Raw genomic sequence first — 14501 nt, 5'->3', positions numbered from 1 at the left:
TACTGTAGGCTTTGTTAGGATTTCTATCATTTATTCATAACATTACAGCAAAAAAATTACAACCAAAAGATTTTAAAATGGGAAAAACAGAAACACAAGAACAAAGCAGGTAAAAATCAGAAGAGTCACAGTTAGCCTTGTGGTTGGGAGAATTTTTCACATTTGCTGCTTAATAATGAATGGGGTTCAATAAAGTTAAGTACAGCTGGTATGGATTAAACTGGTAAAATTGATACTGTGCAGATTCGTTTTGATCCTAAATACATACATAATAATAATAATACATATTCCTGAAACTAAAAGTCATCAAGATATGTTTTTTTGTATAATCTGTTCCTGCACAGATGTAGTTCTGCCGATCTGACTCATACAGGTTTTTACTGAGAAAACAATTGAATAAACGTAGTTTTTCTAGCTGCAGACAAGTGTAGTGACTCCCACTGATATAGTTAAGTTATTTTAAAGTTAACATTTCTGGTTAAATACTATAACTATCATAGGAAACAGGGAATGATACTATACCTCTAAAAGGTAGAGCTGGAGGATGGTACCTTTTGTCACATACAGACGACGATGGATATGGCTTTTTAGTTTGTTTTATGCTAAAGACCGAGCTAGTTTCACACTGACAGACATGTATGAGCTTATCTGGCCATGAAAGCTGTCCCCACCCTTTCACAGCAGGAAGTTTTCTATGCTTTAAGTACCAAAAGTCCTCAGTGTTGAGATTGAGGTATCTGATAAAGTATTTGAACATTCTGACAAAACCGAGGTTTATGCATCATATTTTAAACTATCATAGTGTCACGCCAACATATTTTAACTGTAAGACCAACTTAAAGATTCAGTACAATTATGTATGCAGCCCTTTCAGCTGGTCCCTGTCTCAGTACCTTGTTTCATAACACTCACAATAACGGAAACCTTTAAAACTGCAGTGCTTTAAGAGTGTCGAATTAAAAACTGGCCACCTGGCCATCTATTGATCTACAAAAATATACAAGAAAAGATTCAGAATTTCACACAAACAGGAAAATCAACATTGTCAGTAGCACTCATAACATTGTTTGTTTAGTTGAGGTGTTATTTCTAATACTGCAGACCGTTTGATCTTCAGGAGACTTCAAGTATTCAGTTTTAAAAAGAGACATTCTGCCTCTTCTAGGTCATTTAGATCTCTGCACAGTTGAGGTGAATGATAACCGTGTGCTACTCCACTGAGACATACACACGAGCTGATACACCTTCATGGCCTCTTAGGCTTCTCTCACAGGTCCATGCTGGGTAAGGCCTTGTGGGCAGCTGATGGGAGCTGGATAATGTGAAGTAAGAGTTTAGGAAAAGAGACAGAAGTCAAAGAGAAACTGTGGGAACATTGGTGACCCGCTGTTAAACACAAATCACTAGAATTATTTACAACAGTGTTCAGATTAAAGTCCAATTTCTACTGAAAATAAAGGAAGGTTTAGTGGTAGAACCAAAACCAATTTTAAAGGATATCATGTTCTCTTGTTGAAGATGGTTGAGAAGTTTCTCCACTGGTGTGTAGCGTTGTAGCGTTGTGGCTGAGCCCACCATCAGCAGCTTGTGTTTGGCGCGGGTAATGGCTACATTCAGGCGACGCCAGTCCTTTAACAACTCTCCTAACTTTAAATAGACACGGAAGAAAGACTCTGGTCGGGTTTCTATTCACTCGCTTACATGAGAAAAAAAAGGCGATGAAAAGAGAAGTACTTACGTTTCCTTCCTCTGCCGTGCTCCTGACAAAAGAAAGAATAATCAGACTTTTGTCCCGTCCTTGGTATCTATCCACTGTGTTCACCTCCACACCAGTGAATGCAGGCGACTGCAGCAGAGCCAGAATTGTCTTTAACTGCTGCCTGTAGGGGGCGATAACACCAATATCGCTGGGCTTACACCCTGCCTGAAAACAAAAAGAATAAACACAGATTAAAATGAGTACCAACTACCAATAATTGATAGAACTTTTAAACTTTCCATTATTAATTATGGGGGATTGTATTAAAATAGGTAATTCATTATGTCTTAAGTAGCTCATAAACTGGTGTACTTTTATGAGAAGTGAAAGCAGAGTGTGTATGAGAGCAGCTTCGGTGTGATTGCTTATTCCTCCTTGTTCCACTGATTCTAGTGCAGGCACCTGAAATGAACCAGTAGAGATGAAAAAAATCAAACATCTTTCCACACACACACCAGGTCTGTCAGACGTGATTAAACGAAACCAACTTAATTAAAAAAAAAAAAAAAGGGTCTCACACAATAACCCAATCTTATTTTAATTACTTTTTTTTTCCAGTCAGTGTACCTGCTTTATTTTATGTTTACAACCTCAACACATTTCAAATTATAAAATGTTTGAAGTGTACGCTTTACTGTACTAACCATCGAGCAGTCCAGGAAGCAAACAGGATTGCTCGGCAACAGCGTAGACTGTATCCACGACAGGGCATGCTGGGGATGAGCCTCAGAGTATGAACTCAGCTCAGACTGGACAGACAGCAGGAAGGGCAGGGTGAGCAGTGCTGCGGCCGTCCTCTCTGAGCCACACTCCAGCCGGCCTTCGTACATCAGAGAGTTACTGAGAGACATGATCTGCCTAAAAAGATAAGAGACACACACGGATGTCATGGTCTGGATATACCTGTGGCTGTCACGAAGATTATAATCAACAAAAAACAAAACTTGTCAAAACAAACAAAAACCAGCCAAACAAAAACATGAAGGCAAATGATTTTGTGAACTTGGAAAGGGAGGAAAAATCCTTAGGTGTGGTGTGTGTTATGGTAAAAATAAGGTCTTACATCTTGCCTGATGTGGCATTAATGGATGTGTTTATTGAGACTGAGTCACTGCTTTCTAATAATTCAGTTATACAATTCATTTATTGAAATATCTGTGTTGATTTTTCCTAAATTAATAATAAACTAATAACTATAAACTAATAATACCTAAACTAATAAAAACTCAACTGAACATTTTCAAATAATAAAAACACTGGCGATCAATTTCAAAATCTTGTCACCTTATTCTTAAGTTAACACATCCACAAACCTGAGTGTCCACACAACACCCCATCAGTACTTTACAGCTGAGGGGTGGCAATAATTAGCTAATGAATCATGCTGACTCATTAATAAAATCCAGCTGGATTATTTATTGTACGTGACCGATTATCACTTAGTGACATGGAAACAAACAAAGAAAAAAGAGCAGCGTGGGTTTAAAGGCTCTGCTTAGATTTCAGAAGACCAGATTAACAAATCATGCAGTGTTATCCTGGATGTAGATTACCTGTTCATTCGATACTGTACGTTGAGTTGTACCACTGCTTCACTATGCAGCTCTAGTCGCTTAAATAAACTCTCATCCATCCCAAGTGACCTAAAGGACCAAAAAAAACCCCCCAAATAAATAAAACATTCTCACTCAACTCGACAGATTCCCTAAATGCTGAATCTTCTCTGAGCAGTGACCCTGTAAATGAGCTGTATGTTATTATGGAAACAGATCTTTGACCTGGCTTCATGGTTTTGCACTATTGGTGGGAGCTGTTGATGGTCTCCAACAAGGACAAATCTCTTGGCGTAGAACAAAGGTCCCAGGCAGATAGGCTGGCTGATCTGTGACGCCTCATCCACAATGCAGAAATCAAAGCGGCGTCGAGTAAAAATAGGATGCTTGATGCCCATACAAGTAGTTGCCACTATCAGCTGGAAAGACAGAAGAACAGCAAGGCTTGGCTAACCATACGGCAAAAAACACAAAACAAAAAAACAAGTCTGAAAGGATAACGCAATGATGATGGCAGTTTATTTAAAATCAGTGAATGTTGCATTTGTTTCCAAAAACTAACTCCTCACTTCTTTGTTATAAAGCTGTTCCAGGTCTGAAAGAGTGTGAACCCCCTTCTTCCTCACACTTTCTTCTGTGTATGGCAGGATGTCTGGATGAACCTGCAGAGAACCAAAAAATAAACCAGTTTTATTACCACATAAAGTTATTAAATGTTATCGACATTAAGTTTTAGTGCAAATATGAGAAACTGAATCAACTTTACTTAACAGCACAAATCAGTACAAATAGAAAGTTCATTGCAGTATAAACAAAATGTGGACATTAACACTGTCAAAGATATCACACCTTCTGTCCCTGACCCAGACGCAGAAAACCAACTCTGAAACGTTTAAGCTTCAGAAGGATGTTATCAACAGCAGAGTGGGTGTAGCTGGTCAGCAACACACTAAAACCACAAGCATGCAGGATACGAACCTAAGAAGAAAAGTGAGGAGGACACAAGGACCAAGGTCACAGTTGGTGTTACAGCACACACAAAACGTTGATTTATGGTTAAAATAAGTTAATAGTGGTGGTTACCAGGGTGCAGATGGTTGTGGTTTTGCCTGTGCCTGGCATGCCGACTACCAGCGTGTAGTCTTTAGATAACAACACCTTCTTCATGGCCTGTTTCTGGGGTTTGTTGAGACCTACACAGTAACACAAATTCATTAGTTTTTCAAAGCTTCAAATACTTATGTATGAAACTGAAATTTGAACACCTGTGCAGCGCTGCTAACAATGTGCTTATAAAAACACATTTTTTGAATCCGCTTATTAATAAAATTCTATGTATATGTTTTGATCTACGTCATAGTAGCAAAATGTAAACCAAAACTGAAACTTTAAAAAGGATAAAACAAATAAAAAGCAACATGAGAGATGAGTTACCTTTGAGGATGTCAGCCACGGTGTCCTTAGCCTCCTTGGGCAAAACAGAGCTGAGGTTGGAGATGAACTCTGGAGCTTGAAGGTCGACGACCAACTTCCTCAGACGATCACTGCACACAGTAAAAAATTCTCATCCATACAAGAAATACCAAGCGTAAAATGTGTGAAATCATTTGTATTAAGTCACCTAAATGTTGTACAATCATAACTTCATATTTCATCTTACTGTCCCCACCTGTCCTGAGAGTTTTCCATCAGTTTGGAGAGATTGGTGAGGTGGGTGCTGAAGCCCACCACACCTTCATCCCCATCCAGCCGAAATGTCACATCCCTGAACTTCGACAGGTCCCTTTAAAGCACATTCAACAGTAAAACAGGTGAAAAATCAGGTAGCTGAGCTTATCTGTGTTATCTAAAGACCAGCAACTCACTGCCCCTTTATTCCTAACCTGTCCAGTGTGCAGCTGATTACTGTCTGGCTGACCTCACACAGGTAACCTGTTGCCAAGCCAACAAGGCGACCCTCCAGGTCACTAACGACAATGCGATCCCTGCTGGAGAGACTGCTGTTGGTCAAACCTTGCTGCGAAGCAACATGACTGCGGTGGAAACGATGAAGGAAAACACCTTCAGACTGAGCCATCACTGGCCCGCTGAGCCGCAGGTTCCCTGCGCAGCTCCCGCTCTTCTCACTGGAAACAGAAGCCAAGGTAAACAAAGTATTCAGAACTATAGCAAGGGAATTTAAGCAAATTATTTATTTATTTTTACACAGTGAAGCAGTTGTCTTCATTCACAACCTCTGAGTTTTTTGATTATGCTGAATTTTAAGAGGAAAGAGCAAGTTTGCTGTCTCTGTTTGCTTTTCCTTCCTCTCTGGTAAACTTTAACTCAACATCTTGATAAAACCAAAGACTCTTAGCATATCTGTTGTTTGAAGGTCTGGCTTCGTACCTTTCCTCAACCGTCTGAAGCCACACACGCTTTCGGCTGTTTCTAGTCTCCATGGTGACAGACTCCAAGCAGCAGAGAAGCAACCAGTGGGAAAAATAGTTAAGATGAGGCAATGTCAGGTGGCCAGTCTCTTGCTGTATAAATTCATGTATAACATCTTCAGTGACTGCAGAGCTGCGATCCACAGCCCTGAAAAGTGAAGGAGATGAAGCAAGAAGGATAGAAGTTGAGGATTTTTATAAAAATTGCGACGCTTGCTTTCCTTCAACACAAGGAAGACAAAAAAAGGGGGAAAAAAGGCTTACCTCTCATATAAGGCACAGTTTCTCTTTTGAGGACAGTACTGGCAGGTTTGTCTGTTGGTCAGTATGTCCGGCAGCCTGGAGAGGCAGCTTCGCTCAGCCTCTTTCTCCACACAGTTGTGAATGTGATGCACCAAAGTGTTCCTTAGCTTCAGCAGCTCTGCCATGAAACAAGAGGTTTAGCAATAAATGTGATAATTTGATATATTTTTTTTGCAAAACGCATAATTATTCCAAGTTTCCCTACTTTTGAATCTTTTCATGTGAATTTTGCTCAGGTTGGTTGCTACATGAAGCGTCGGCATACAGTACCTCTGCGGTCCATGTGGCTGGGTGCTACAGGGTGCATGTTGCCAGTCTTGAGGTAAAGTAGAAAGCCGGCCTCGGGACTGTATCTCTCCGAGGTCATCAAAGTGTACAGAATCACCTGCACGCAGAAACACACCTTTGCCTGATTAAAACGGCTTTTTTCATCTGAATCTACTGGTCTGCATATCAGTGTCTATGCCAAGTAACCTGACTGCGATGCTCTATCGAGTTTGACTCCCTGCCAGTTTTCAGCTCCAGAGGGATGGTCTTTTCTTCTGGAATTCTGTGAAAGCCATTTCGCGGTCTTTGGATTCGAACCCGGGCCGTCACATCGATTTTTCCTTTCAGCCCAAACCTCGGAGACCAAACGTTCTCCTCTATGTCTGCCAGCTCTGTAACAGTAGCGACAGCTCCCGAGTCCTGACACCTACTTGGAGCTCCACCACTGCTAGAAGGCAGAGATGCACAAATAATCAGCATAAACAAAGTGTTGACTGGTGTTAGGCAAGTATTTAAGTCAAAGCAGCCATTTTGAAATAAATAAGTAAACAAAGGTGTTAATGAAGTGTCTATTCTACTTAGACACAGGGCTTCATAGTAACCCCTGTACCTTCTTTTTTGTTTTTAAATGTCTGCTATCACTTTTTAAACTATGGTTAACTTTACACTGAGCATCATTAGGTTTATTCCTGCATTGCTGATAACATTTGTGTGTGTGTGTATGCATACATACATTTTAAGGCTTATGGCTTTAGGTGTTTGAGAGTTGAGGTATTCCTTTGCCCAGTGTTCCAGTGAGGGGAGATAATCATGCAGCTCCTGCTTCATCTCTTCCTGAGTTACACCCAAACTGTACCTACGAACACATGCATGACAAAAACAAAGGAGGAACATAAACCAAACATGCAAAATGTCACACGATTAGTGAATTTTCCAACCCGTCCCTGCAGTGAAAAAGAAATTTCATGTGCTCAAACTGACATGGTTATACAGTATTTCCATATAGGGGAAAAATGCATCCTGAAAATGAAAGCTGAATAACTAACCAACAATTATTCAAACAATCAAATATTGGGGTACAGTGCTAGCAGTCTAACCACTTACATATCTCCCAGATATCGAGGACTGTGCAAAGCCTCATCAGCGAGCTTAGACAGCGTCTCCGAAGAAAAATCTTTAGCTGTAGCTGCTCTTTGGAAGACTTCATGGACCATGGTGCCGTTAAGCATTTGCTTGCTGCCACCATCAAAACTCTGCATAAACATAGTAAAGTACATGTGTTCAAAGCAGGATGAACACTATGCACTAAAATCTATTTTCTAACTGTGGTCTTTGAAACAACAAAAAAACCCTCACTTAATAAGAATTTATTTTAGTAATACTGCATTTTTTATTTTAAAAGAAAAAAGTGGCTATTTTGTTAGTGATTAATATGAGTGTCCACCACACCATCACAAGTAGAGCCTTTTACCTTGAACATATCTCCCAGCACCGCACGCCTCATGCAGCGGATGGAGCTGGAGATGCTGGTACCTGAGATGAGGCTATCAGGGAGTAAAACCAGAAAGCCCTGCTCCCTGTCCACTAACCAGGATCCACCATCAGAGTGGCCCTCCAGATGCACCACATCACCAGGACGAACAGGTGTCATCTCCCTGGGAACACCCAAGGAAAAATCTTTTTAAATGAATTAGAAAGAGAGTGAAGTGAATAATGATGCAAGAGTGTACAATTACACTATTCTTCAATGATCATGGACTGTATAAATGTAACAAGTTAAAATCCACAGGAAAACAAACAACACAAATAAAACCACACAGAATAAACAGCAAGTAGTCACATGAATTTCCAGACATACTGATTTAAAAGTGATAAAATGTCGATAATGTCCAAACACATTATTACCATCCATCTCTAAGCAGGCACGTCTCGGCTGGATGTAGAAGCTTGGAGCATGAGATGGTCAGCGTTTTGAGGCCAGGTCTCTCTTCAACATTCATGACCCAGTAACGGTTTTTCGGTCCTCCACAAAGGATTAAATGGTCTGGTACTTTCCTGTGAGGGCAGAAGGGACTTTTTATCAATAAGTGTTCCCATTTTCCTCAGAAAAAATCTGAATGCACTTGATCCAAACATGTTTTAATGAGCAGAAACAAACTGCAGACAGCAGCATCAGTTTCATCAGTTTTAAGTAAAGATGACTGTTGCATCAACCTGGCAAATCTCTGCCTTTTTTAGTAGGTCTGCATAAATACTGATGGTTCTTTTTCATAGGCAATGCTAATTACAGTGGGGCAAAAAAGTATTTAGTCAGCCACCGATTGTGCAAGTTCCCCCACCTAAAATGATGACAGAGGTCAGTAATTTGCACCAGAGGTACACTTCAACTGTGAGAGACAGAATGTGAAAAAAAAATCCATGAATCCACATGGTAGGATTTGTAAAGAATTTATTCGTAAATCAGGGTGGAAAATAAGTATTTGGTCAATAACAAAAATACAACTCAATACTTTGTAACATAACCTTTGTTGGCAATAACAGAGGTCAAACGTTTACTATAGGTCTTTACCAGGTTTGCACACACAGTAGCTGGTATTTTGGCCCATTCCTCCATGTAGATCTTCTCGAGAGCAGTGATGTTTTGGGGCTGTCGCCGAGCAACACGGTCTTTCAACTCCCGCCACAGATTTTCTATGGGGTTGAGGTCTGGAGACTGGCTAGGCCACTCCAGGACTTTCAAATGCTTCTTACGGAGCCACTCCTTTGTTGCCCGGGCGGTGTGTTTTGGATCATTGTCATGTTGGAAGACCCAGCCTCGTTTCATCTTCAAAGTTCTCACTGATGGAAGGAGGTTTTGGCTCAAAATCTCACGATACATGGCCCCATTCATTCTGTCCTTAACACGGATCAGTCGTCCTGTCCCCTTGGCAGAAAAACAGCCCCATAGCATGATGTTTCCACCCCCATGCTTCACAGTAGGTATGGTGTTCTTGGGATGCAACTCAGTATTCTTCTTCCTCCAAACACGACGAGTTGAGTTTATACCAAAAAGTTCTACTTTGGTTTCATCTGACCACATGACATTCTCCCAATCCTCTGCTGTATCATCCATGTGCTCTCTGGCAAACTTCAGACGGGCCTGGACATGCACTGGCTTCAGCAGCGGAACACGTCTGGCACTGCGGGATTTGATTCCCTGCCGTTGTAGTGTGTTACTGATGGTGACCTTTGTTACTTTGGTCCCAGCTCTCTGCAGGTCATTCACCAGGTCCCCCCGTGTGGTTCTGGGATCTTTGCTCACCGTTCTCATGATAATTTTGACCCCACGGGATGAGATCTTGCGTGGAGCCCCAGATCGAGGGAGATTATCAGTGGTCTTGTATGTCTTCCATTTTCTGATGATTGCTCCCACAGTTGATTTTTTCACACCAAGCTGCTTGCCTATTGTAGATTCACTCTTCCCAGTCTGGTGCAGGTCTACAATACTTTTCCTGGTGTCCTTCGAAAGCTCTTTGGTCTTGGCGGAGTTTGGAGTCTGACTGTTTGAGGCTGTGGACAGGTGTCTTTTATACAGATGATGAGTTCAAACAGGTGCCATTCATACAGGTAACGAGTGGGGGACAGAAAAGCTTCTTACAGAAGACGTTACAGGTCTGTGAGAGCCAGAGATTTTCCTTGTTTGAGGTGACCAAATACTTATTTTCCACCCTGATTTACGAATAAATTCTTTACAAATCCTACCATGTGAATTCATGGATTTTTTTTTCCACATTCTGTCTCTCACAGTTGAAGTGTACCTCTGGTGCAAATTACTGACCTCTGTCATCATTTTAACTTGGGGAACTTGCACAATCGGTGGCTGACTAAATACTTTTTTGCCCCACTGTATATCACATTAACATCAAATCCTTCAGCCCAAAATCAGATACTTTGTCCATCAGGGCTTCTTCATCTTTTTTCCCCTTTCCAAGTCAGCATTTTGGTGTCTTTCTCACCGGGATTTTTTGGTCTTAAGACCTTCGTTATGCTCCATCTGATCTGCAAACCAGCTCTCATCCAGTCGCTCTTCTGTGGGACACGCAGGAGCCGTTCCTGTGTTATAAATTGTTTGTTTTTAGTGTTTTAGCATAAAAGGTAAGTAAATAGAAATTCAAATCAAACTACAAGCAAAGACATGGTAAGGTGTATTGTACTATTTTTTTCTGCTCTTTAAGACTACAAGAAGTTTCAACATTTGTAACTCTGGTACAGCCTGGACAGGAGAAAATTTAATTCATTAAAGCATGCTGGCAAAATGGTTGCATTTGGCACAGGAAACTATGTGAAAATAAGAGAGAAGGTCATACCGCCATTTTGCTCCTGATCCTGTGTTTTTTGGTCTCCATCTCCAACCTTCTTCGATGTTCTTGTGGTCTCTTTTACGTTTGGGTGAACCTCTCTCTCCTTTGAACCTCCGTGCAGTGCAGGTGTGATAGCTTGAGCACTGGTTTCATGCACATGTGCATTAGGAGTGTCCTTTTCCACACTAGTGTGTAGCTTTCTGCTGGTTTCGGCCTCAGCTGCTGTCTGCTCCGTTATCAAAGTAAAACCAGAATCTTGCTCATCATGTTCTTGCTGAGGTTTCTTCTCTTGGCCCAAAGAGAGGGAAGACACAGACTGCACTGATATTATTGCGCTTCTACCATCATTTAAGATCAATTCAGTGCCTTGACTGTGACCCACAGACTTGTCATAACAACCTGCTGAACGTTCAGTGGGTAAGGAGGGTGTTTTCTCTGGCTCAGTTATAGGATTTCTTTCTTTCAGGCTTCTACTCATAATCACTGCTCCTGTGGTCAATGGGCTGGTAGTTCTTGGTCTCTTGGCATCATGTGACTCTTCAGGGGGGCTGAACAGCCTTTTCATGGAGCCAGACGTTCTATCTTCCCTCTTGGCTTTTCCTCCATCCTTAGCCATTACTCTCCGTAAATTTGGCCCTTTGGAGCGAGGACTGCGACAGACAGGAGACAGCTGGCCGAGGTTTGCCAGGCACACCTCCTCCCTGCTGAGGTCCTTCTTAAAGGAGGGAGAGCAGGTATGCCTGATTTGACTGTTTGGCGTCTCAGGCACAGAAAGTAGGAGATCTGGTGAGGAGGGGAGGAGGTTTTCAAGGTCCCCAAGGACACTCCTCTTTAATGGGGAATGGACTCTGAACAGAGAGCTTTCACCATCTTTGACTGGAGGCTCAGTCTTGGGCTGGACCGCACCCGTGGTGGATACTTTTGTGGAAGTTGGGAAGACCTACAAGCAAAACACTCAATAAGTAATTTAATACACATCTTATACGGCACATGCTATATTAGTTCTTAAAATATTTGACTGAACAGTATATGAATGGAATTACGTGACCATTATGAACAGATTACTAGTAAGTATCATCGTTCTTAATGACCAATAAGGACAATAATTGGTGATATTAATATATCATCTGTAATAAGACCTAAAAGAAACAGGACAGTGATACCTTTCGGTTCTGGGAGGAAAAGAAGGCAGAGATGTTCTTCTGCCCCCCAGGTAAGCCTCGAAGAACCTGAAAGAAACCACAATAACACCCTTCACATTGGTGAACCAAAAAAAACAAACAAAACAACAACATAAACACGACACTGTGGAGCTGTGGATGACTGATGATGCAGCAGCACTAAACCAGGTGTCACAATTAACAGTGACCCATTATTACTATGACAACAACCCACCTCGGCTTTCTTCATTTTCATCCTGTTCATGGCGACAGTTTAAACAGCAGCCAGGAGTGTGAACACAGCTGCTTCAGGGCGCTTCTTTAATGAGCTGGTAGTTATCCTGTTGTCAGGAGCAGCCTACCCCAGCAGCCACCGTCACAGTTCCCAGAAGACCGCTCGTTTCATTTAATTTCGACCGACTCTGCATCTCCACCACACCGACATGAATCACTAATGTCCCGGCCACAGTTAACCGTATTGCTCCATTATTTGAAGAAACTACGATGCTGGTTCAGCGATGTCATTCATTTTCTCTGTCTGCTATTGAGGTTGTTTAAAAGCCCTGCGCGCCGATTTTCAGTTTCGCGGAACGGAAATTACATCTACGCAGTTCCGCTAAAGAAAAGAAAACAACTTTTGGCGGGGCAGGAAGTAAAGTGATGAATCATGCTGTCACCCAACGGTTAACAGCCATACATGAATGGCAAAAAAAAAAAAAAAAAAAAATCGAAAGTTTGTTTTACGTGAATTAATTTTTTATTTAATTTTATTAGATATGAAATAAAAATTACACTGCAAGAGATATGTATTTATTTTCCCAGGAATTAGTATCAGGGTGAATTTGCTTTAAACTACAACATACAGTATCTGTCAGCTTTTTTATCGACTTTATATTTTTATTTACGTTCTGTTTTTTTAAACAAACCTTCTTTTGGTTGCTCCTTTTAGGGAAGGGATGGCAAACTCGTTTTATATTGTGAGCTGCATACAGCCCACTTTGACCTTAAGCGAGCAGAACCAGTGAAAATGCCATTTCTGACGGTGTAAAGACATTAAACTAACATTTAACATAACATAAAACTCGATATGAGAAGAGTAACAGTATGTCTTAGTGTTTCTATATGATAAAGAAATGCTGCTGTAGCAAATGAAAGAAACCTGTCAGCACAAACGTTTGGGTTTAAATTGTAGGAAATAAATGTGCAAAATTACTGAAAATTCTGGTAGCTCATTGCCCAGACTGTCCTCTAAATATAAAGCAGAAAGTCTTTTTTTCATTCACATAAAGTTTCTAATTTTTATTTTACTGTGGCCATTGTCATTTAATTGTGTATCTATTATTTTATTAGTGTAGTGTGAGTGGTCTTGAGAGAAGTCTTTATCAGCAGGACTATAAATACAGGTAAAAGTCCAAAATTGCACTTCTTCACATTTTCCATAGCTGCCCAGTGGATTGGACTGGATTTTTCTTTTAAATTTATTGCACATTTGAATGTTTGAATAACTGAGTAATTGTAAAAAGCAGCTACTTCAACATGTTATTTTATCAGAGAAGAAACAAAGTTCTGATTTAATGACGCAGACATACATTTAAATCTTGTTGTACTCTTTTGAATCAGTCATCACCATTTAGTACACCAGCTGACTTTGTTTTATTGAAGTGTCTGAAGTCTTTGTGTAAAATCTCACCTTTGACATCTAAATATTTTTAAATATTTGCGCTACATTTCAGCTTCTACAACTGCAACGTTATGTTGCCCAAAATATATAATCTAAAAAGGCTGATGGGAGGATCATGAATAGGACAATAAATCGTTTTCTTCAAGGTGTAAATAGCAACTACTCAAAATGTAAAGTTCAGCTGTCATAGGAAAAGATAGCAGAAAGTTTTGGCACGTTCGTCTCGTTTGGATAATACATTGATGGAGGCACAGCTCCAGGAGTTGAAGGTGTTCTCCTGACATGCTTGTGCAGAGTTGTTCGAAACATTGATCCATGGATGGATTGGTTTCTGCAAAAAAATAAATGAATTAAGATAAATCATATAAATTAATGAAGGTATTTTAGCAGAAAATGAGCTTTGTTTCAGGTTGACAGGAGCTTTAGGAAATCCAGATAGCTATGCTGTTTGGATTTAAAACACTTCGCTCACCTTATTTCCATATGCAGACTGGGAGGTATATTAAAGCATGTGTTGTTTTTCATGTGTTTAAAAAAAATAATAGAAATGTCAAAGACAAAACTATCTCAGGTGCTCTGAGCTGGTGTCATTTCCTACTCATGTTTGACAGCCCCTGCTCAAATGTGGGATCTGAAATACTTTAAAAGAACCCAATAAAAGCAAATCCGGGCACATTTTGTGCTACTTTGACTTTTGTCGATTGCTCATATAACCTTTGTGACTCATCACATCCATAATAATTCTGGTAATGAATAACAAATTGAAAACTAGAGTGTGAATACCTCACACAATTAACCTAATTTCACATGCTTGTGACAAATGTCGCATACACAAAGTTATTGTTACCTTGCCTTACATCAAAAACACAAGGTTTTTTAATAGCAAGAGAAGTTAACTAGGCCTCTCTCTCTCTCTCTCACACACACACACACACACACACACACACACACACACACACACACACACACACACAAGCCCTGTGTAACCCTGACACTAAAACCCCATGTT

At 40.6% G+C, this 14501-nt stretch overlaps 1 protein-coding gene across 2 annotated transcripts; it reads right to left on the bottom strand.

The window, feature by feature from the left end:
* Positions 1–56: 56 nt before the first annotated feature.
* Positions 57–12406, bottom strand: dna2 (DNA replication helicase/nuclease 2). 2 transcript variants are annotated; one of them, XM_080885463.1, is made up of 25 exons: positions 12047–12406; positions 11815–11880; positions 10658–11591; positions 10307–10403; positions 8217–8366; positions 7783–7966; positions 7416–7564; positions 7045–7167; positions 6519–6759; positions 6315–6429; positions 6006–6162; positions 5701–5889; positions 5196–5438; positions 4982–5095; positions 4747–4856; positions 4396–4505; positions 4162–4290; positions 3882–3974; positions 3538–3731; positions 3313–3402; positions 2404–2617; positions 2072–2161; positions 1739–1924; positions 1501–1647; positions 57–1321 (listed from the first exon to the last, which is right to left on the bottom strand). In XM_080885463.1, the coding sequence occupies exons 1-25, from the start codon at positions 12074–12076 to the stop codon at positions 1268–1270; spliced, it is 4209 nt and encodes a 1402-aa protein (XP_080741589.1). In that variant the 5' UTR covers positions 12077–12406; the 3' UTR covers positions 57–1267. The 2 variants fall into 2 exon arrangements, with proteins under 2 accessions (XP_080741589.1, XP_080741590.1); XM_080885464.1 differs by having other exon boundaries at positions 58–1321; positions 6519–6756.
* Positions 12407–14501: the final 2095 nt, after the last annotated feature.

Source organism: Rhamphochromis sp. 'chilingali', assembly GCF_963969265.1.
Source record: "Rhamphochromis sp. 'chilingali' genome assembly, chromosome: 6".
Taxonomy (NCBI): Eukaryota; Metazoa; Chordata; class Actinopteri; order Cichliformes; family Cichlidae; genus Rhamphochromis; species Rhamphochromis sp. 'chilingali'.
Note: the sequence above shows the minus strand (reverse complement) of the source record. Positions and strands in the feature narration are given on the sequence as shown.